The sequence below is a fragment of the Mercenaria mercenaria genome, chromosome 7 (assembly GCF_021730395.1).
Source record: "Mercenaria mercenaria strain notata chromosome 7, MADL_Memer_1, whole genome shotgun sequence".
NCBI classification, from domain to species: Eukaryota; Metazoa; Mollusca; class Bivalvia; order Venerida; family Veneridae; genus Mercenaria; species Mercenaria mercenaria.
The window spans coordinates 69,851,344-69,873,085 of record NC_069367.1 but is presented as its reverse complement, the minus strand read 5'-3'; the positions used below and the strand labels follow the sequence as shown (position 1 = coordinate 69,873,085).

Below are 21,742 nucleotides of genomic sequence, written 5' to 3'. Positions count from 1 at the left end.
TGTGATATACTCCTAAACCTTAAAATCTAAAGACAGCTACCTTCAAATATCACCTAATTTTCAGAGTTTGGCCTGGATTTCTTTTAATAACTTTTTTCCTGTGTTGTATACTTAACTAGAGATTATAAATCAGCAATAAAATTTCATGTTGGAGTTAGTTTGTGGTTCGGACATTTTGTCTAGTAAGGCCTAAAAAAAAATTCTTTGTTTTCCGGTAACATGCTAAAAACAAGAGGACCATGATGGTCCTGAATCGCTCACCTATCCCCACATGACCCAGTGTTGATCTGAGTATGACGTCGTTATTTCTATTATTTGACATAGTGACCTAGTTTTTGAGCACATGTGACCTAGATATCATCAAGATAAAAAATTCTGACCAATTTTCATGAAGATCCATTGAAAAATATGGCCTCTAGAGAGGTCACAAGGTTTTTCTATTATTTGACCTAATGACCTAGTTTTTGAAGGTACGTGGCCCACTTTTAAACCTGACCTAGATATCATCAAGGTGAATATTCTCACCAATTTTCATGAAGATCTCGTGAAAAATATGGCCTCTAGAGAGGTCACAAGGTTTTTCTATTTTTCGACCTACTGACCTAGTTTTTGACCGCACATGACCCGATACGAACCTGACCTAGATATCATCAAGCTGAACATTCTCACCAATTTTTATGAAGATCCATTGAGAAATATGGCCTCTAGAGAGGTCACAAGGTTTTTCTATTTTTAGACCTATTGACCTAGTTTTTGACCCCATGTGACCCAGTTTCGAACCTGACCTAGATATCATCAAGGTGAACATTCTGACCAATATTCATTAAGATCTCATGAAAAATATGGCCTCTAGAGAGGTCACAAGGTTTTTCTATTTTAAGATCTACTGACCTAGTTTTTCACCCCACCTGACCCTGTTTCGAACCTGATCTAGATATCATCAAGGTAAACATTCTGACTAATTTTCATGAAGATCCATTGAAAAATATGGCCTCTAGAGAGGTCACAAGGTTTTTCTATTTTTAGACCTACTGACCTAGTTTTTGACCGCACGTGACCCAGTTTCGAACTTGATCTAGATATCATCAAGGTGAACATTCTGACCAATTTTCATGAAGATCCATTGAGAAATATGGCCTCTAGAGAGGTCACAAGGTTTTTCTATTTTTAGACCTACTGACCTAGTTTTTGATCCCACATGACTAAGTATCGGACTTGACCTAGATATCATCAAGGTGAACATTCTGACCAATATTCATGAAGATCTCATGAAAAATATGGCCTCTAGAGAGGTCACAAGGTTTTTCTATTTTTAGACCTACTGACCTAGTTTTTGATGGCACGTGACCCAGTTTCGAACTTGACCTATATATCATCAAGGTGAACATTCTGACCAATTTTCATGAAGATCTTGTGAAATATATGGCCTCTAGAGAGGTCACAAGGTTTTTCTATTTTTAGACCTACTGACCTAGTTTTTGATGGCACGTGACCCAGTTTCGAACTTGACCTAGATATCATCAAGGTGAACATTCTGACCAACTTTCATAAAGATCCCATGAAAAATGTGACCTCTAGAGTGGTCACAAGCAAAAGTTTACGGACGCACGCACGCACGCACGGACCGACGGACGACGGACGCCGCGCGATCACAAAAGCTCACCTTGTCACTTTGTGACAGGTGAGCTAAAAATTAGGGTAGGTCGGAAATTTTTTTTTTTGAATTTGTGACCTGTACTAGAAGGAATCTGAAAGGTATTGTCAAAAGGAGCATTCCTGAAAAGTTTTACTGTAACTGGCACAATGGTTTAGGTGAAGATGATCTTTACAGAAATTGTGGATGATGGACATAGGATGGATGATGGACATTCAAACTTAAAAGCTAATCATGAGCACTTTGTACAATGGTGAGCTAAAAACAGTCAAGTAATTTTAGCAGTCAAAGTTAGGAAAGTAGGCATTTTAAATAACAAAACAACATGAAGATGTTTGATTTCATTATTTATTCAGTTATAATGTTCTCCCATAATCAAATAATTGTGTCACCAGTAATATGAATCACAGTTTACATGATTTTTTAAAATACACCAACTGTAACAAGACCCTAACCTAACAAGAGGTCAATCAAAACACCACAAAGCACCTATTACAACAAAAACACACAAAGTAGTTCTGATCATAATTGTACTAATTTTCAACTGTTAACTGCTAGGAAGAATTGAAAGTGTATATTGTACAGAGGTATCTGATACTGAGATACAGTTCACTATGTAACTGGTCTATATGGACATGATTTCAGTAAAGATTAAACTGTAACTGTAACTAATCCAGAAAAAATATTTTTTGTACTACTTTAAACGTTTGTTTTTCTTCTTCACTGCAAGTTGATTTCTGTCATCAGGCTGTGGTGTTTCAAAGGACACCCTAAACAAAAAATCTACCCTAGTAACAACTACAACTATTACTAAATGTGATTCATTCCCCCACTAAAAGCCTTGCTTTCATTTTCTTTTTTAAAAAATGGGGAATACTACTGTTAAAATTAAACGCTATGTTATGAAAGCAGATGTGTAAACATACATCACGATCTTAAAGGTTGGTGTAGAGTGTCAATCAAATGTATGAACAAGTTTCAGAAATATTTAAGGAAATCTTGATCCCAGGCACCCCTCCAAGCATTACTTAAGGCACAGGAAGGCATCTAGGTAGAACCACTGACCTGTAAGCCAGCTGGATGACTTCCTCACATGTGATCAAGACATATCAAAGCTAACGTAAGAATAGAAAAAGTTAAAGAGAATGTAAGAAAAATATATATGATAACTTGAAATATCATACAAATCATAAAAAAAACAAAAACACTAATAGACCAAGGGTATACAGGTTCAACAACACTTAACAATTAATTGATTAAAAAGGAAAAAGTGACTTTAACCCATTTATTCATCCTTATCCCAAGGCCCGCCCGCTTAGCTCAGTAGGGAGAGCATTGGTCTACGGATCACGGGGTCGCGAGTTCGATCCCCGGGCGGGGCGTATGTTCTCCGTGACGATTTGATAAAAGATATTGTGTCTGAAATTATTCGTCCTCCACCTCTGATAATTCATGTGGGGAAGTTGGCAGTTACTTGCGGAGAACAGGTCTGTACTGGTACAGAATCCAGGAACAATAGTTAGGTTAACTGCCCGCCATTATATGACTGAAATACTGTTGAAAAAACGGCATTAAACCCAAAACAAACAAAAACAAACAAATCATCCTTATCCCCTAAAGTAATATTAAACCCAAAGTGTCATTACCTGCCAAATTATAGTCCTTTACATGTACAAAACCAACAAGAATAAAAGTTTAAGGACAGAAAAAAATTATTACTAACATCATTATCATCCTTTATGTGAGAAATATTTTGTGCCTAGAATCATATTCAACTTGGTGGTCTTTAAAATACTGCTTACAGTTGTGAGGGCATTGTGATTCCACTACAGTTCAAGTGCTGAATTTTACACACTTCAGGTAGTGGTAATGTGGCATTTCTGGTAACTAAGAATGTCTTCAAGATTTTAAGAAAATCATTGTTCACTAACATGAATGAAATCAATCACAAATGAGTCAGTTTCTTAACACATAAAAATAACTCTGTTCATTTAACAATTTGTCAAAATATTTAGTACAATGTGGCATGGCAATGAACATATATCTGATCAAATGCACTGCTTGAGTGCATGCAAGAATTATTGTAACATGTCAGCATGCAAGAATTATTGTAACATGTCAGAATACAAAAAATAGTGTAAAGTGTTGGCATTAAAGAATAAGTGTAAGGTATCACATTCAAAAGACTATTTGTTAGACAAATCATTAAACACTTACATATTAAATTCTTCAGGCAAATTTCTAAATAATTGGTAAAATTACCTAATGCAACATAAATGCAAATGGATTACTTCTCATGGCAAGTGTATACAGTTTTTGCTTCTCATTTCCACGTTTAATTCAACAAAAGAACTTGCAACAATATTTATGACAAACTAAGTATGTTTGTATATTCACTCTTCTCCTGACAATTACATTGACCTGCCTCTAATTTTGATTCATGAAGAAAATGGGAATGAAGCTGTCAAAAATCCTTTTTATTATCTTTATTTCTTAAAAATAAGAAAAAAATGTGTTTCTCATGCCCAGCAGCATATATATTTTAAGCTTATAATAAAAAAGCTAATGTGAATAAAAAGCTAATGTGAATACAAATAAAATTATCAACAATGCAGACTTCTATCTACAAGTAATGCCAAATTAAGCTGAAAAGTGTTTAATATCAGTACATTTTCCTTCTTTCAATATAAAACACATAAAGGTCATGTTCTTCAAAACTGGACAAAAATTGTATCTGAAGGGTTAGAGACAACAATTAAGAAATTTTAGTATTACATGAAGTAAAATGAATTGCAACAGTTCAACAAATATGCATCTACCCTGGTGACAAGGTATACTGCATTCTTAAAACAGCCAAACTGGACTTAATAACAATGCTCAGTAACTTCTGTATCAGAATATCTATATATAACTATATATAACTAAGACTATACATAAACATTTAAGCAATGCATTAACAAATATTCTATAAATTTTAAAATAAAAGTACATTGTAGAAAACTAAGGGGGAGCTGTTTGGCTAAAGTGTGAAAGCATCAGCTAAAATTCTTGAGAAAACAATCTCGAAATATACATGATAAAAGAGAACAAAGTTCCATAATATACCTCTTCAGACTTCAAGCATAAAATTTATGGCCTTCATTAAAAATGGCAAGAAAAAATCTTTAAATACTGTTACTGGCAGAAGAACAATTCAGTCTTGATTCAAAGCATTATAAAGCAACAAAGGAGAAAAAAAGACTATACGATTTTATAATCTGGACCTCATTTCTTTTAATGAGGTGAATGAATAATTAGAGATATTGTTGCACATGTCCAACTTCATAACACCAACTCCTTATGCGAATCTGCAAACAAACTAAAAATTTGTCATGGTGCAGGAGAAATTAAACATCACTTAAATTTTGTCATATGTGTTGAATTAAATTATACCAGAGGCCCATTTGGGCCTAAGTCACTCTTCTAATGAGGACCATGACATTTTGACCTTGCTTCAGACCAAGTTTTGCGAAAGTACAGATTAAAATATTTCTTAAGGGTCTTTTCTATTTTCTGCTGCACCAGCCCAAAAATGTGTAACCTTCTGAACAAACAGGAGACCAAACAAATGATGCTCACAGATTAAGTTTGATGAAGATCCATCAAACGGTTCATGAGAAGAAGCTGTTTAAAGACTTCCTTTTTTTCAGCTATGGTGGCCCCAACCTACAGTTAAGCTGAAACTTTTTAACAAAATTAAAAAATGTCCTCCCACGGATGCTACAGATCTTAGGTTTAGTGAAAACTGTTCAAGCTGTTTATAAGGAGTCGTGAAAAGTTTTTTGGTTTTTTTGCTATCTTTAATTCTGCTGTCCCCTAAAAGGGAACAAGCAGAACTACTTGCTTGATCAAATCTGAGAGAGGTCCATACAAGGATGCTATAGAACAAGTTTGGTGAAGATCTATCACGTGGCTCAAGAGAAAAAGTTGTAACGTTTTTAAATTTTTAATTTTGGTGGCCTTGCCAAGCTAAACCACTGAACAAACCTGAAAGAGGGCCAAGTTTGGTGTTATTCTGACTAGTAGTTTCAGAATTTAAGCTTAACTGGTGACGTAAGATGACAGATGCCTTGTGATGAACCATACATCTATACTAATAGCTCACCCTGAACGAAGTACAGATGGTCTAACAAAAAGTATCTTTTATGACAGTGGAGAAGATTATTATTCACTAAAAGAAGTGAAAAAGATCCAAACAGGATACTGGATCCAAAATACGTCTTGTGTCAAATAGATAGAAATTTAATGTAAAAAATATTAAAGACACATCTGACAGTTTCCTATAATTTATGCATATAGGCAAATTTTTTCCTACGGACAGAATTTCTTTAAACTTTGTACTGACTGAGAATAAAGTTTAAAACGGAAATATGTATTAACAAGAGCTCGACTATTCTCAGTGCTTGACAGTATAATATAAGCTATGAGTAAAACTTTAACATTACAATAAGCATATTCTAAGTCGAAAAGGGGCCATAATTCAGTCAAAATGCTTGATAGAGTTGCCTCCTCCTTTTTACAGACTAGGGTCATGAAGGTTAACAAGTATGCAAAATATGAAAGCAATATCTCAATGGACTTTGAAAATATTTGGGGTGGTACGCAAACTTTAACATTACAATAAGCATATTCTAAGTCGAAAAGGGGCCATAATTCAGTCAAAATGCTTGATAAAGTTGTCTGCTCCTGTTTACAGAATGGGGTCATGATGGTACACAAGTTTGCAAAATATGAAAGCAATATCTCAACTCACTTTGAAAATATTTGGGGTGGTACGCAAACTTTAACATTTGTGCGACGCTCACGCTAACACTTAATGCCGACGCCGGGGCGAGTAGGATAGCTCCCCTTATCTTCGAATAGTCGAGCTAAAAATCATAGGTACCGGTGCCTGATCTTGAATTATCTGCCCTTGAAAATCAGAAAATACTAAAAAATCCAATTTTCAAGGGCAGATAATTTAAGATTAAGGCAAGGAAACTGTGCATTTTAATTTATATTTCTGTTTTAGCCATCATTTGCATTCAGTATACAAAATTTAAAGAAATTCGGTCCATGGGAAAGACCAGGACTCCGAGGCATCATTTTGTCATATTCATAGTCAAGGACAATTGCCACAGTGTCTATATTGACATGGGGCAAAATTTTCTTACGGATAGAATTTCTTCTTTAAACTGTGTTTACTGACAGAAAATCAAATCAAAATCAGAAATATAAAATAAAGCAAATCATAGGTACCCAGCCTTGGTCATGAGCCACCAAGGTTATAAAAAGTGAGCGGGGGACCTGTCTAAAAACCCAACGTCTGATTGGCTGCTTTTAGAGATCAATACTGTAACTGACCAATGGAAATTCTGCAATCTGAGACTGGTCTCCAAACTCAATCTTTAAACCTGAAAGGCACATTTTTTCTCAATCTATGACAGTTGTCTTGACAAGGTGACAATATACACACCCATATAATGTTTTCCTCTGGAATTAAAGGACTAATTTCAATGTAGACAAGGAAAACATGTGTAAGCTGCTCAGTAGCTCTGGAAGTCTGGCTTTCTTACCCTGGGGCATGCTAAAGACCTCTACCTAATGTCATTTAAAACACAAGCTGGATAAATAACATACATTAATAAAGAAAAATAGTATAAGATCAATCTACAGTAATTTTCCTGTAAATCTATCAATTGTGGATGAGAAGTTTAGGTTTGGTAATTTCATTATTTTTGGCAAATAAGTAAAAGTCAAATGTAAAATAATTGTTAAAAAAAGGTAGCAGTACAAAAATATGATGCTGTTAAGAGTAAGATGGTAAAGTTATGCTTAGACCCACTCTAAAGACAACATAAAAATCATAATTATAGATGCAAGCATTTGTACATAGCTATTCAACAGACAAGACGAAAATCATATACATGTAGATACGAGTTTACTATAATCAAAGTGTATATCTTTGTAAACAGTACTTAAGGTAGTTCTGCACATTTCATAAACCTGAAGGAATGGCGTAACGTCACTTATCTGGAAAACATAGAATAAAGCCCGGATTCAGCATATCAAAATGAAAATAATTTTATGAAGTATTGGCAACTGGTGAGTAAAATTTATTACAAAGGCAATGTTACAATCTTTTTAAAGTTAAAATAAGATATGAGCCATGCTATGAGAAAACCAACATATAGGCTTTGCGACCAGCATGGATCCAGACCAGCCTGCGCATCCGCGCAGTCTGGTCAGGATCCATGCTGTTCGCTAACAGTTTCTCTAATTCCAATAGGTTTTAAAAGCGAACAGCATGGATCCAAACCAGACTGCACGGATGTGCAGGCTGGTCTGGATCCAAGCTGGTCACAAACCCACTATGTTGGTTTTCACATGGCACAGCTCATAATAAAACATCTAACATGTTAAATAATTCAAAAAATTTAAAAATCAGCTCAAAATGCATGGATCTCTTTAATCAATGGCAAATATCTCGATAACAAGCACAAAGACTTATACATTTTATTTCACCATATTATAGGCCATATGTTTATTTAAGACTGTGGAAATTTTCATTAAAATCTACATTGTAGAAAAATTCTGTTCTGATTTTCCCATAGACTCCAAATAAGAAAATGTGTGTGAGGTGAATTTTTTTCAAATCAGGCAAGTAAAAAATCAAGTACACAACTGTCTTTTTTATCAGGATTTAATCAAATTCTATACAGAAGAAAAAAAAAAGATCCTTTGTGCAGAACTTCCTTAACAATAATCCAAATTTTAAAATGAAAGCACAGCAGTCATGTTAATTTAAAAGATATCTGTGTTTTTCACTTCGAGGTAGTCTCTCATTAAGATTCACGTAAAAAAAACTCCCGTTTTCCAACTTGGTCCTCAAAAAATGAAATATTTCACGGTAAACAGCTAGCTAAGAATAACAAGCACAGGTTTCAATGGCAAAAATACCTTAAAACACACAAAGTCATGAATATATGCTTTCTAAAATACTTTCAAAAGACAATATTTTACCCAGTAACGTGACTAGTATAATGGTAACTTAAGGTAATGTACCGGTAATGACACTCAGCAATATCTGTGTAATTACATCTTCTCATTATTCTACTTTGGCAGTCACATGGATTTTCATATCTTTCAGGAAATGTCAAAATCGCATACAGAGAATTTGTAATCAAACTGAAAATTGTATCGTCATTACGCGTCCACTACCTTAAGACAATTCATTAACACATGTAGCAAAACATCTGTCTCTAGTACAACAAAATAAAATAGGCTGGAATCTATGATGACTATTATGGGCGGGAATGAGGTAAAATATTCATAATATAAAATGTTAAAAGTGACTCCTTTACAAATTTTTGATAAAAATGAAATAAACTTAAATCTTTGTAAAAATATATTTCGTTAAAAATAGCCTTTCATATATTAGGCTTTTTTCATGCATATTTTCTAAAGCATTTCTGTATAGGAAAAATACCTTTTTCAAAAGGCTGAAAAGCACTGAAACATGTTTGAATAATAAACAAAATGAATATTATGTATGGGTATTAAAGTGAGTTTCATATCTGTTTCAGGTTTTTAACAATATACTATTAGGTCAAAATACAAGTACGGTATACAACAATAATGAAAATGTTTGTACCAGCTTTGAATGTGTACAGCATAACCTTTATATAAAGACCATATCTGGGTGGATTTAAATATGATGTCTGCTTGCAGGTGATCTGTTCTACAGGTCAAAATACCAGTACATTGTACATGTCAAATGTTTAAACTGAAAATGAAGCTAGTGGTGTTGAGAGCGAGATGGTCTCTGTTCACTGGTGGTCTCGAGCACAAGTTTGACTCAATCTGACTAAAGTACTTGATCTTCTAAACGAAGATCTGAGAACGACCCATTCACATTCGTCTTCTGTATATTTTGGATTTCCAATATTGCTATTTTTATTTTCGCAAATCTATTTTCGTTTGAACCAATCAGACAACTTGTTCGAATGTCAAAGAGTAAGAAAAATTTGCAGTTAATCCAGGGCTCGAACCCGGGACCTCTCGCTTACAGAGTAAGTGACTTACCGACTGAGCTAACCAGCTATCTGACATCTATCGACATAAAAATTGTTGATATCTAAAACCAAGGCTTTTTAAAGCTTGCAGAATGTTGTAAGTTAGCTTTTGATTGGCTGGCGGAAGGGTTGTCAGAACGAGGCCATCAATAGCTCGTTGTCAGACCCTATGCGTAGCGTAATAGGAGATGTACTTTAGTCAGATTGAAGTTTGACTCTAGTCTCTATGTGATCAACAATAAAATGTAGTTTTAATTTCAAAATCATCTATCATTTGGCATCAGTACTTTCTTTTCCAGGTATAAGTTTTGACGTTTCATCATTATCATCTACCTCCTGTTTGGTTTTAGACACTATTTCTGTATCATCAATTTCTTCTTTCTTCTCTTTATTTCCCATTCCAAGCAATTCAACAGCATCGCCAGTTTCACCATCTTCTATGTTGTCATTGCTAGCATCTTCAATATCTGTCAGTGTATATTCATTAACACCTTCAGATTCCCCACTATGACTAGCTTTATCATCTTCAGGTTGACCTTCCGGCTTGCTATCTTCTGGTCCCACATTTGACTTATGTGTATGACTACCCTCAACTATATTACTACTTTCACCTATATTACTACCCTCATCTATATGACTCAGCTCTTTGTTAGAGACCGTGTCTGCATTAACATTTCTATCCTCTTCATTTTCATCAACTATGGCAGAAACATCATGCAATGAAGCTGAGTTTAGCTCATTTCCTATACTATCAGTTACATTACTATCAACTTTCTCATGTGATTTTTCGTATGCAGTTTTGGCAATTTCTACCAGATGTACAGTTTCTGACTTTCCTGTCTGTTCAACAAGTTTTCTCAGCATTCCACCAGTTTTTTGTAGAAGAAGATATGGAGCATCAAACTCAAGTATCTTTCCTTCATCTAGCACCTGATAATAATAATAACAAGTGAATAAAGTAATGGCATGCAATACAAAGTCCCCTACTGGAAGGCACCTAGTTTTCTCTACTGCAGTATAACATAATGAACTGATATCTGTCAATGATGTATAAACAATATTGTACTATAAATTAATCCTACAAAAAAAAAAAAATCTATATAATATAAGTCCACAAGAAACTCTTTACCAGGTAGAGATAGGTCAAAATACACCTAAAAATTGAATGTAACATGCATGCTGTACCACAGAAAGGTGGTCTCGATTTTTCTCTACTGCCAGTAATAAAAAAGTTACAATAAAATCTATTTATAGTAATAACAAAGGGAGGTAATTCTAAAAACAAGAGTGCCTCATGGTGGTGAACATTTGGTCCAAGTTACATCAAAATCCCTCCATGCACGAAGAAGAAATGCTCCGTACAAAGTCATTCTTGAATTTGACCTTTGACGTCTAAATATGACCTTGACCTTAGTCCTAGGGACCTGTTCTTGCGTATGACAATCCGTCTTATGTTGGTGAACATTTGTGCCAAGTTACATCAAAATCCCTCCATGCATGAAGAAGAAATGCTCCAGACAAAGTCATTCTTGTGTCTGACCTTTGGTCTCTAAGTGTGACTTTGACATTAGACCTTGGGCTGAGGTTTTGCGCATGACATGTTGTCTCATCCAGGGGTATATTTGTGTCAACTGATAGCTAAAGCCTGTTTTGCATGAAAAAGTTATAGACCTGACAGGAAAAAAATCCTATTGACCTCTGATCTCAAAGTGTGACCTTGACCTTTAAGCCAGGGTACTGGGTGTTGCGCATGACACGTCGTTTCATCATGGGGAACATTTACACCAAGTAGTATTGCAATCCCTTGATGGATGACAGAGTTCTGGATCGGACAGGAAAAAAACCTTATTGAAATTTGACCTCCAATTGTGACCTTGACCCTTGAGCTAAGGGTCCGGGTTTTGTGCATAACATGTTGTCTTAACATGGGGAACATTTGTGCTAAGTAATATTAAAATCCCTTCATGGATGGCAGAGTTATGGACGGGACAGGAAAAAAACTCTGTTCATGCTATGTTAACATGTGACCTTGACCTTTGAGCTAGGGTTCTGAAAGTCGTCTTATTATGAGGTACATTTGTGCCAAGTAATATTAAAATCCCTTCATGGATGGGAGAATTATGGACCAGACAGGAAACAAGAGGGCCATGATGGCCCTATATCGCTCACCTGTTATCATTGCACTTGAGGACAAGAAGGTCCTCAGAAAAAATATCTAAGTCCAAAGGACAGGAACAACAAAGGGAAGAAATTTAACCAAAAACAAAAAGAAATTCTTACAAGGTATAGATATGTCAAAATGCACCTAAAAATTGGAGGTACCATCCATGTTGTACCACAGAAAAGTGGTCTCGGTTTTTCCCTACGGCAAATAATAAAAAAGTTACTAAAAGAAAGCTGTTTACTGTAATGTAAAAGGGAAGTAATTAAAAAAAAAATATTGTAAGTGAACAAAAGAAGGATCTGCCAAATAAATCTGTTGACATAAATGAAATTTCAGATCAGTATCTTCATTAGTTATGGAGATCCATTTTAATTTGAAATAAAGGGAGGTAATTTGGCATAAAATCAGTCCATAGTTATCTACCCAGATTGTCTCTGTCCAACTAATAACAATAATGAAATTTCAAATAAGTCCTATAAGTACTTACTGATATAAATCCATTTTGATTACAATCAGGGGAGGTAATCAGATATAAAATAACTCTGGAACCTAAGATTGGATCTGATTTGTCATGGAATCCAAGATTTATTGTTGTTGAAGATATTTTGGAAGTTTTTATCAAATTAAAACCATAAATGAAGTCTTTATATGGCTGCAAAAGCCAAAATAGCCAATTTTGGACCTTTAAGGGGCCATAACTCTGGAACCCATGATGGAATCTCGCCAGTTCAAGAAAGGAAGCAAGATCTTGTGGTGATACAAGTTGTGTGCAAGTTTGGTTAAAATCAAATCATAAATGAAGCTGCTATTGTGCAGACAAGGTCAAAATAGCTAATTTTGGCCCTTTCAGGGGCCATAACTCTGGAACCCATTATGGGATCTGGCCGGTTCAAGAAAGGAACCGAGATCTTATGGTGACACAAGTTTTGTGCAAGTTTGATTAAATTCAAATCATAAATGAAGCTGCTATTGTGCAGACAATGTCAAAATAGCTAATTCTGGCCCTATCAGGGGCTATAACTCTGGAGCCCATGATGGAATCTCGCCAGTTCAAGAAAGGAACCAAGATCTTATACTGATACAAGTTGTGTGCAAGTTTAGTTAAAATAAAATCATAAATGAAGTTGCTATAGTGCAGACAAGGTCAAAATAGCTAATTCTGGCCTTTTCAGGGGCCATAACTCTGGAACCCATAATGGAATCTGGCCAGTTCAATAAAGGAACAAAGATCTTATAGTGATACAAGTTGTGTGCAAGTTTGGTTAAAATCAAATCATAAATAAAGCTGCTATTCTGCAGACAAGGTCAAAATAGCTAGTTTTGGCCCTTTCAGGGGCCATAACTCTGGAACCCAAAATGGGATCTGGCCAGTTCAAGAAAGGAACAGAGATCTTATGGTGATACAAGTTGTGTGCAAGTTTGGTTAAAATAAAATCATAAACGAAACCACTATCGTGCAGACACGAAATTGTTGACGCACAGACGGACGCACAGACGACGGACGAAGGGTGATCACAAAAGCTCACCTTGTCACTATGTGACAGGTGAGCTAAAAAGCCCTGTTGACCTTTGACCTCCAATTGTGACCTTGACCTTTGAGCTAGGGGTCGGGGTTTTGTGCATGACACGTCGTCTCATCATGGGGAACATTTGTGCCAAATAATACTAAAATCCCTTCATGGATGGGAGAGTTATGGACCAGACAGGAAACAAGAGGGCCATAATGGCCCTATATCGCTCACCTGTTATCATTGCACTTGAGGACAAGAAGGTCCTCAGAAAAATATCAAAGTCCAAAGGACAGGAACAACAAAGGGAAGAAATTTAACCAAAAACAAAAAAAAATTCTCACAAGGTATAGATATGTCAAAATACACCTAAAAACTGGAGGTACCATCCATGTTGTACCACAGAAAAGTGGTCTCGGTTTTTCCCTATGGCCAATAATAACAAAGTTACTAAAAATAAGCTATTTATAGTAACGTAAAACAGAAGTAATTAAAAAAATAAATATTGTAAGTGAACAAAAGAAGGATCTGCCAAATAAATCTGTTGACATAAATGAAATTTCAGATCAGTATCTTCATTAGTTATGGAGATATACCCATTTTAATTTGAAATAAAGGGAGGTAATTTGACATAAAACCAGTCCATAGTTATCTACCCTGATTGTCTCTGTCAAACTAATAACAATAATGAAATTTCAAATAAGTCCTATAAGTACTTACTGATATAAATCCATTTTGATTACAATCAGGGGAGGTAATCAGATATAAAATAACTCTGGAACCTACGACTGGATCTGATTTGTCATGGAATCCAAGATTTATTGTTGTTGAAGATATTTTGGAAGTTTGTATCAAATAAAACCATAAATGAAGTCTCTATATGGCTGCAAAAGCCAAAATAGCCAATTCTGGACCTTTAAGGGGCCATAACTCTGGAACCCATGATGGAATCTGGCCAGTTGAAGAAAGGAAGCAAGATCTCGTGGTGATACAAGTTGTGTGCAAGTTTGGTTAAAATCAAATCATAAATGAAGCTGCTATTGTGCAGACAAGGTCAAAATAGCTAATTTTGGCCCTTTCAGGGGCCATACACTCTGGAACCCATGATGGAATCTGGCCAGTTCAAGAAAGGAACCAAGATTTTATGGTGATACAAGTTGTGTGCAAGTTTGATTAAATTCAAATCATAAATGAAGCTGCTATTGTGCAGACAAGGTCAAAATAGCTAATTCTGGCCCTTTAAGGGGCCATAACTCTGGAACCCATAATGGAATCTGGCCAGTTCAAGAAAGGAACCAAGATCTTGTGGTGATACAAGTTGTGTGCCAGTTTGGTAAAAATCAAATCATAAATAAAGCTGCTATTGTGCAGACAAGGTCAAAATAGCTAATTTTGGCCCTTTCAGGGGCCATAATTCTGGAACCCATAATGGGATCTGGCCAGTTCAAGAAAGGAACCGTGATCTTATGGTGATACAAGTTGTGTGCAAGTTTGGTTAAAATAAAATCAACAAGAGCACCGCCTTGCGGGTGCTGACGCTCATCTGATTTTTTTTGTATAATAGAAATATTGTCCTACCCATGATTTTCTAAGTCTAAAAAGGGCCATCATTCTTGCAAAAAGCAGGATAGAGTTATGTTTCTTGATGTACAGTGTCCACTTATGATGGTGAAAAACTGTTGCAAGTTTTAAAGCAATAGCTTTGATAGTTTATGAGAAAAATTGACTTAAACATAATATTCAACCAAGAAAATGATTTTTCTAAGTCCAAAAGGGGCAATAATTATTGCAAAAAGCAGGATGGAGTTATGTTGCTTGCTTTACAGGGTCAGCTTATGATGGTGAACAACAGTTGCAAGTTTTAAAGCAATAGCTTTGATGGTTTAAGAGAAAAAGTTGACCTAAACATAAAACTTAACCAAGAAATCTGATATTTTCTAAGTCCAAAAGGGGCCATCATTCTTGCAAAAAGCAGGATGGAGTTATGTTTCTTGCTGTACAGGGTCCACTTATGATGGTGAAAAACTGTTGCAAGTTTTAAAGCAATAGCTTCGATAGTTTAGGATAAAAGTTGACCTAAACATAAAATTTAACCAAGAAAACTGATTTTCTAAGTCCAAAAGGGGCAATAATTCTTGCAAAAAGCAAGATGGAGTTATGTTTCCTGATGTACAGGGTCTGCTTATGATGGTGAACAAGTATTCCAAGTTTCAAAGCAATAGCTTTGATAGTTTAGGAGAAAAGTTGACCTAAACATAAAACTTAACCAAGAAATCTGATATTTTCTAAGTACAAAAGGGGCCATAAATCTTGCAAAATGCAAGATGGAGTTATGTTTCTTGCTATACAGGGTCAGCTTATGATGGTGAACAAGTATTCCAAGTTTCAAAGCAATAGCTTTGATAGTTTAGGAGAAAAGCTGACCTAAACATAAAACTTAACCAAGCAACGCCGACGCCGACGCCGACAACCGCTCAAGTGATGACAATAACTCATCATTTTTTTTCAAAAAATCAGATGAGCTAAAAATGAAACCACTATCGTGCAGACAAGGAATTGTTGACGCACAGACGGATGCACGGACTGACGACAGACGACGGACAAAGGGTGATCACAAAAGCTCACCTTGTCACTATGTGACAGGTGAGCTAAAAAGCCCTGTTGACATTTGACCTCCAATTGTGACCTTGAGCTTGAGCTAGGGGTCCGGGTTTTGTGCACGACATGTTGTCTCATCATGGGGAACATTTATGCCAAGTAATACTAAAAATCCCTTCATGGATGGGAGAGTTATGGACCGGACAGGAAAAAAGCCCTGTTGACCTTTGACCTCAAATTGTGACCTTGACCTTTGAGCTAGGGGTCCGGGTTTTACGCATGACAAGTCGTCTCATCATTGCACTGAACAATAAACTCTGTATACCACTAGCAATTTAGAAGTTTTTAAATATAAAAATATTAAATATCAAAGGTTCAATATCCTATAATTACATAGCAGTTTTTAAATTAAAGTAAGAAATTCAAGTTTAAATGTCATTTACTTACAAAATGTTTAACTAATCATATGTCTATAATATATAGGTGTAATGTTCCTTGAAAAACATCACAATCAATAACTAGAGTTATCACTAAAGGTGATGAATGTACCCCCCCCCCCCCATGCACTGACACAGTACATTGCAATTTGATGCACACAAGATTGCATAATTATGTGGACTGTATGTATATAGACTGTATGTATACAGTATAGTAACAAAAAACAAAGTCCCATAACTATGCAGAATATTTATCTAAAAGAATGTAACATGCACCATGCACAACTAGGGTTGGTACTGATCACTTGTGTGAAGTTTCATTAAATTGTGTGTAAGGGTTTGGTAGATTAGGCACGCACAAGATTGCATATGCAGACTGTATGCACATAGTATGTTAACAAGAAACAAAGTCCCATAACTCTGCAATTTTTGTCGCTGAAAGAACCTAACATGCCCAATGAACAACTACTGTTGTTACTGATCACTTGTGTGAAGTTTCATTAAATTGTGTCAAGGGGATGAGGAGAGATGGTGCGCACAAGATTGTGTCTATGTATATAGTATAGTAACAAAAAAACAAAGTCCCATAACTCTGCAATTTTTGTCGCTGAAAGAACCTAACATGCCCCATGCAAAACTACTGTTGTTACTGATCACTTGTGTGAAGTTTCATTAAATTGTGTCAATGCGATGAGGAGAGATGGTGCGCACAAGATTGTGTCTATGTATATAGTATAGTAACAAAAAAAAAAAAAAACAAAGTCCCATAACTCTGCAATTTTTTTTTCTAAAAGAACCTAACATGCCCCATGCACAACTACTGTTGGTACTGATCACTTGTGTGAAGTTTCATTAGACTGTGTCAAGGGGATGAGGAGAGATGGTGCGCACAAGATTGTGTCTATGTATATAGTATAGTAACAAAAAAACAAAGTCCCATAACTCTGCAAATTTTTTGTCTAAAAGAACCTAACATGCCCCATGCACAACTACTGTTGGTACTGATCACTTGTGTGAAGTTTCATTAAATTCTGTCAAGGGGATAAGGAGAGATGGTGCGCACAAGATTGCGTCTACGGACAGACGGACAGACAACCTGAAACCAGTATACCCCCCTTACAACTTTGTTGTCGGGGGGAACAATAATATGCTATTTATGGATATAGTAAACTTAAAAAGTCTGCCAGAGTCCATGATACTGTGAAGTCTATTAACTTCAGCTGCTTACAAAAGGTCTATCAGAATCCATGATAGTGTACAGTTCATGAGCAATAGGTACATACTAGGAGTCTTTTAAGATTCATCATTTGTGCATAGAGATGGGCTATAGCTCCTCACTAAGTCATGATGGTGTGCAGTCATTGTGTTCAATCCATTTATTGTCAGAATTAATAACAATATGCAATTAAAGGGCTACTGCCACTTACCAAAAGTCTGCCAGAAGCCATGATAGTGTGCAATGTATTGGCTATAGCCACTTACCAAGTGTCAAAATCCAAGATGGTGTGCAATGTATGGGCTATAGCCACTTACCAAGTGTCGAAATCCATGATGGTGAGCAATCTATGAGCTATAGCCACTTACCAAGTGCTGAAATCCATGATGGTGTGCAATGTATGGGTTACAGCCACTTACCAAGTGTCAAAATCCATGATGGTGAGCAATCTATGGGCTACATCCACTTAACAAGTGTGGAAATCCATGATGGTGTGCAATGTATGGGCTATAGCCACTTACCAAGTGTTGAAATCCATGATGGTGAGCAATGTATGGGCTATAGCCACTTACCAAGTGTCAAAATCCATGATGGTGTGCAATGCATAGGCTATAGCCACTTACCAAGTGTGGAAATCCATGATGGTGTGCAATGTATGGGCTATAGCCACTTACTAAGTATCAAAATACATGATGGTGTGCAATGTATGGGCTATAGCCACTTACCAAGTGTGGAAATCCATGATGGTGTGCAATGTATGGGCTAAGCCACTTACCAAGTGTGGAAATCCATGATGGTGTGCAATGTATGGGCTATAGCCACTTACCAAGTGTGGAAATCCATGATGGTGTGCAATGTATGGGCTATAGCCACTTACCAAGTGTGGAAATCCATGATGGTGTGCAATGTATGGGCTATAGCCACTTACCAAGTGTGGAAATCCATGATGGTGTGCAATGTATGGGCTATAGCCACTTACCAAGTTTCAAAATACATGATAGTGTGCAATGTATGGGCTATAGCCACTTAACAAGTGTGGAAATCCATGATGGTGTGCAATGTATGGGCTATAGCCACTTACCAAGTGTGGAAATCCATGATGGTGTGCAATGTATGGGCTATAGCCACTTACCAAGTTTCAAAATACATGATGGTGTGTAATGTATGGGCTATAGCCACTTACCAAGTGTGGAAATCCATGATGGTGTGCAATGTGTGGGCTATAGCCACTTACAAAGTATTGAAATCCATGATGGTGTGCAATGTATGGGCTATAGCCACTTACCAAGTGTCGAAATCCATGATGGTGTGCAATGTATGGGCTATAGCCACTTACCAAGTGTCGAAATCCATGATGGTGTGCAATGTATGGGTTATAGGCACTTGGTGTGTAATGTATGGGCTACAGCCACTTACCAAATGTCGAAATCCATGATGGTGTGCAATGTATGGGCTACAGCCACTTACCAAGTGTCGAAATCCATGATGGTGTGCAATGTATGGGCTACAGCCACTTACCAAGTGTAGAAATCCATGATGGTGTGCAATGTATGGGCTATAGCCACTTGACAAGTTTCAAAATACATGATGGTGTGCAATGTATGGGCTACAGCCACTTACCAAGTGTGGAAATCCATGATGGTGTGCAATGTATGGGCTATAGCCACTTACCAAGTGTGGAAATCCATGATGGTGTGCAATGTATGGGCTATAGCCACTTACCAAGTTTCAAAATACATGATGGTGTGCAATGTATGGGCTATAGCCACTTACCAAGTACAGTCGAGACTGCCTTAACGACCCCCTGAATTTAGCGACTCCCTGTCATATGTGACCCTATTTTATGCTGCGGACACAATTTACTATTAAAAGAGTCTGAATTAAGCAACACCCTGCCTTACGCGACAAGCGACTGTGAAATCATGCTCCCGAATCGATATTTAGACTGTTTTCAGCGACTTTGAGCTATGGGCTATAGCCACTTACCAAGTTTCAAAATACATGATGGTGTGCAATGTATGGGCTACAGCCACTTACTAATTGTCGAATCCATGATGGTGTGCAATGTATGGGCTATAGTCACTTACCAAGTATCAAAATCCATGATGGTGTGCAATCAACAGCCTATAGCTACCCACCTAAAGTCTATCAGAATCCATTATAGTGTGAAATCTAAGGGCTATAGCCACTTGTTAGAAGTCTGTCAGAATCCATGACACAATGCAATCTACTGGCTATAGCTGCTTACTAAAAGTGAAAAAAACTGTGATGGTGTGTAACCTATGGGCTTGCCAACTTACCAAGAGTCTATCAGAGTCCATGATGGTGTGTAGTCTATGGGCTATAGTCAGAACTGTACAACTGTTGAACTTCTCTCTAATTGTCTGCTGAATCAGAGCATCGGTTCTAAATTAAAGAAAGGACATACTTCTTTATAATTCATACTTGCTTTCTGATGCTATCAAATCCTTTTCTCTTGGTATAAATTGCATCCCAGGTATGTTGACTTGTTTAAGCTGTGAAAAATACTGAAGATATGTGATACTTTTAGTTTGTTGAAAGATTATATTTTGATGTTTTAAATTATGACAGTGAATAAATATCTGGTACATATTATGTACACTGTTATTTGAAAGTGGGTACATTTTGACTTTTTTGGGGTACATTTTGACTTCACCATGTGGGTACCTTTCGGTTTGGGTATGTTTTGACCTGCACCTGTCACACACATCTACACTTCATAGATATACCGCATGAACTTACAACGGAATCCCTTAAAAATTGTGGAAAAAGTTTCCTCTACAAACTTCAGTGGGTATTTGGGCCTGGGTGCCCCCTCTCACAACCATCTATGTTCATCCCAGAAAAGTTTGACAAGGAATTCTACACATTATGATTATCATACTCATTATCATGTGAATGAAGTTTTGTCGATATCCCTTAAAAAAAAAGTTTACTTCACTAAGATTTTGCACCAGACATCATGACCCACCAATAAGATGACTGAAGTATACACCCTAAACTTCTGTTTTAGAGGTAAAAAAAATTTTCCCATTTATCATTATACCAAACCAAATTAAAACTATGTTAAGCATCCCCTTGAGGACAGGTTTTTCAGTTGTATGAACAAATCAAATCTGATAATGTTTAGAAGACTGAAAGATTAATGATTGCTTTCAAAAAACTTAATTGCTTTGCTTCTATTCTGAATGTATATACTTATTAAGGATAGTTACCTGACCCATGCTAATTATTTTATGAGGGAATAAATGGGGTTACACTACATTTCATGGCTAAAACAAATGAAAGCATAGTTGTTCAAAAGATGTGACTGAATTTCCTTTTTAACATTAATCCTCAAAGAAGAGAAATGAGAAATGTACCTTGGATCAACATTTGCTGTAGCCTCATCAATCATAAGAATTTTATTATTGCGTAGAATAGCTCTGGCAAGACAGATGAGCTGACGCTGTCCAACACTAAAATTGATCCCTCCCTCAGATACTTCAGAGTCAAGTCCATGAGGTAGGTCTTCTATCGCTTGTTTTAACTGAACCTTATTGAAGAAAGATATTTAATTATATACATTTTAGATGTCATTGTATAAACTAGCTCTATTTTATCTTATGACTTACAAATTCTGCCTATCTCACTGGTTGATAACTGATCACTTGCAGGTTCATAGAAAGTGATATTCATTGCAAAAAGTGATATTCTTGTAAACAGACTGGACCAAGTAACTATTTCTCAGAACAAAGTTACACACTATACTTAACATAGATCTATCAAACACAAACCAATCATATCTGGTTTCCATAAATGCATAATCCAATAAGCAGCCTTGTTGCATTTTAACTGTAAACATTTTTTTATGAACAATCTGAGATTTTAACAGAAGTGTAGTCGAAAAATAAAACACCAGAGAATATTCAGGTCAACAGACCAGACCAAGGTGATATTCACCTCATCATCATACAATGACTGTTTAATTCGAGATCAACCATTCACAACAGGAGTTTGAAAGAATGGTCTCCAAGCTTGACTTTATAACTATGGACCCTGTGGACAAGAA

General features: G+C 36.2%; 1 protein-coding gene across 3 annotated transcripts in view; it reads right to left on the bottom strand.

Annotated features, from left to right (window-relative positions):
* Window positions 1-1,993: 1,993 nt before the first annotated feature.
* LOC123553972 (ATP-binding cassette sub-family C member 4-like) overlaps window positions 1,994-21,742 on the bottom strand; it is a 169,786-nt gene continuing 150,037 nt past the window's right edge. For all 3 annotated transcript variants that reach the window (XM_045343769.2, XM_053548618.1, XM_045343770.2), the window contains exons 25-27: window positions 21,054-21,226; window positions 19,971-20,076; window positions 1,994-10,677 (exon numbers count right to left, since the gene is read on the bottom strand). In XM_045343769.2, coding sequence (XP_045199704.2) covers window positions 10,018-10,677; window positions 19,971-20,076; window positions 21,054-21,226 — 939 coding nt within the window. In that variant the 3' untranslated portion in view covers window positions 1,994-10,017. The remainder of the gene's footprint in view (window positions 10,678-19,970; window positions 20,077-21,053; window positions 21,227-21,742) is intronic.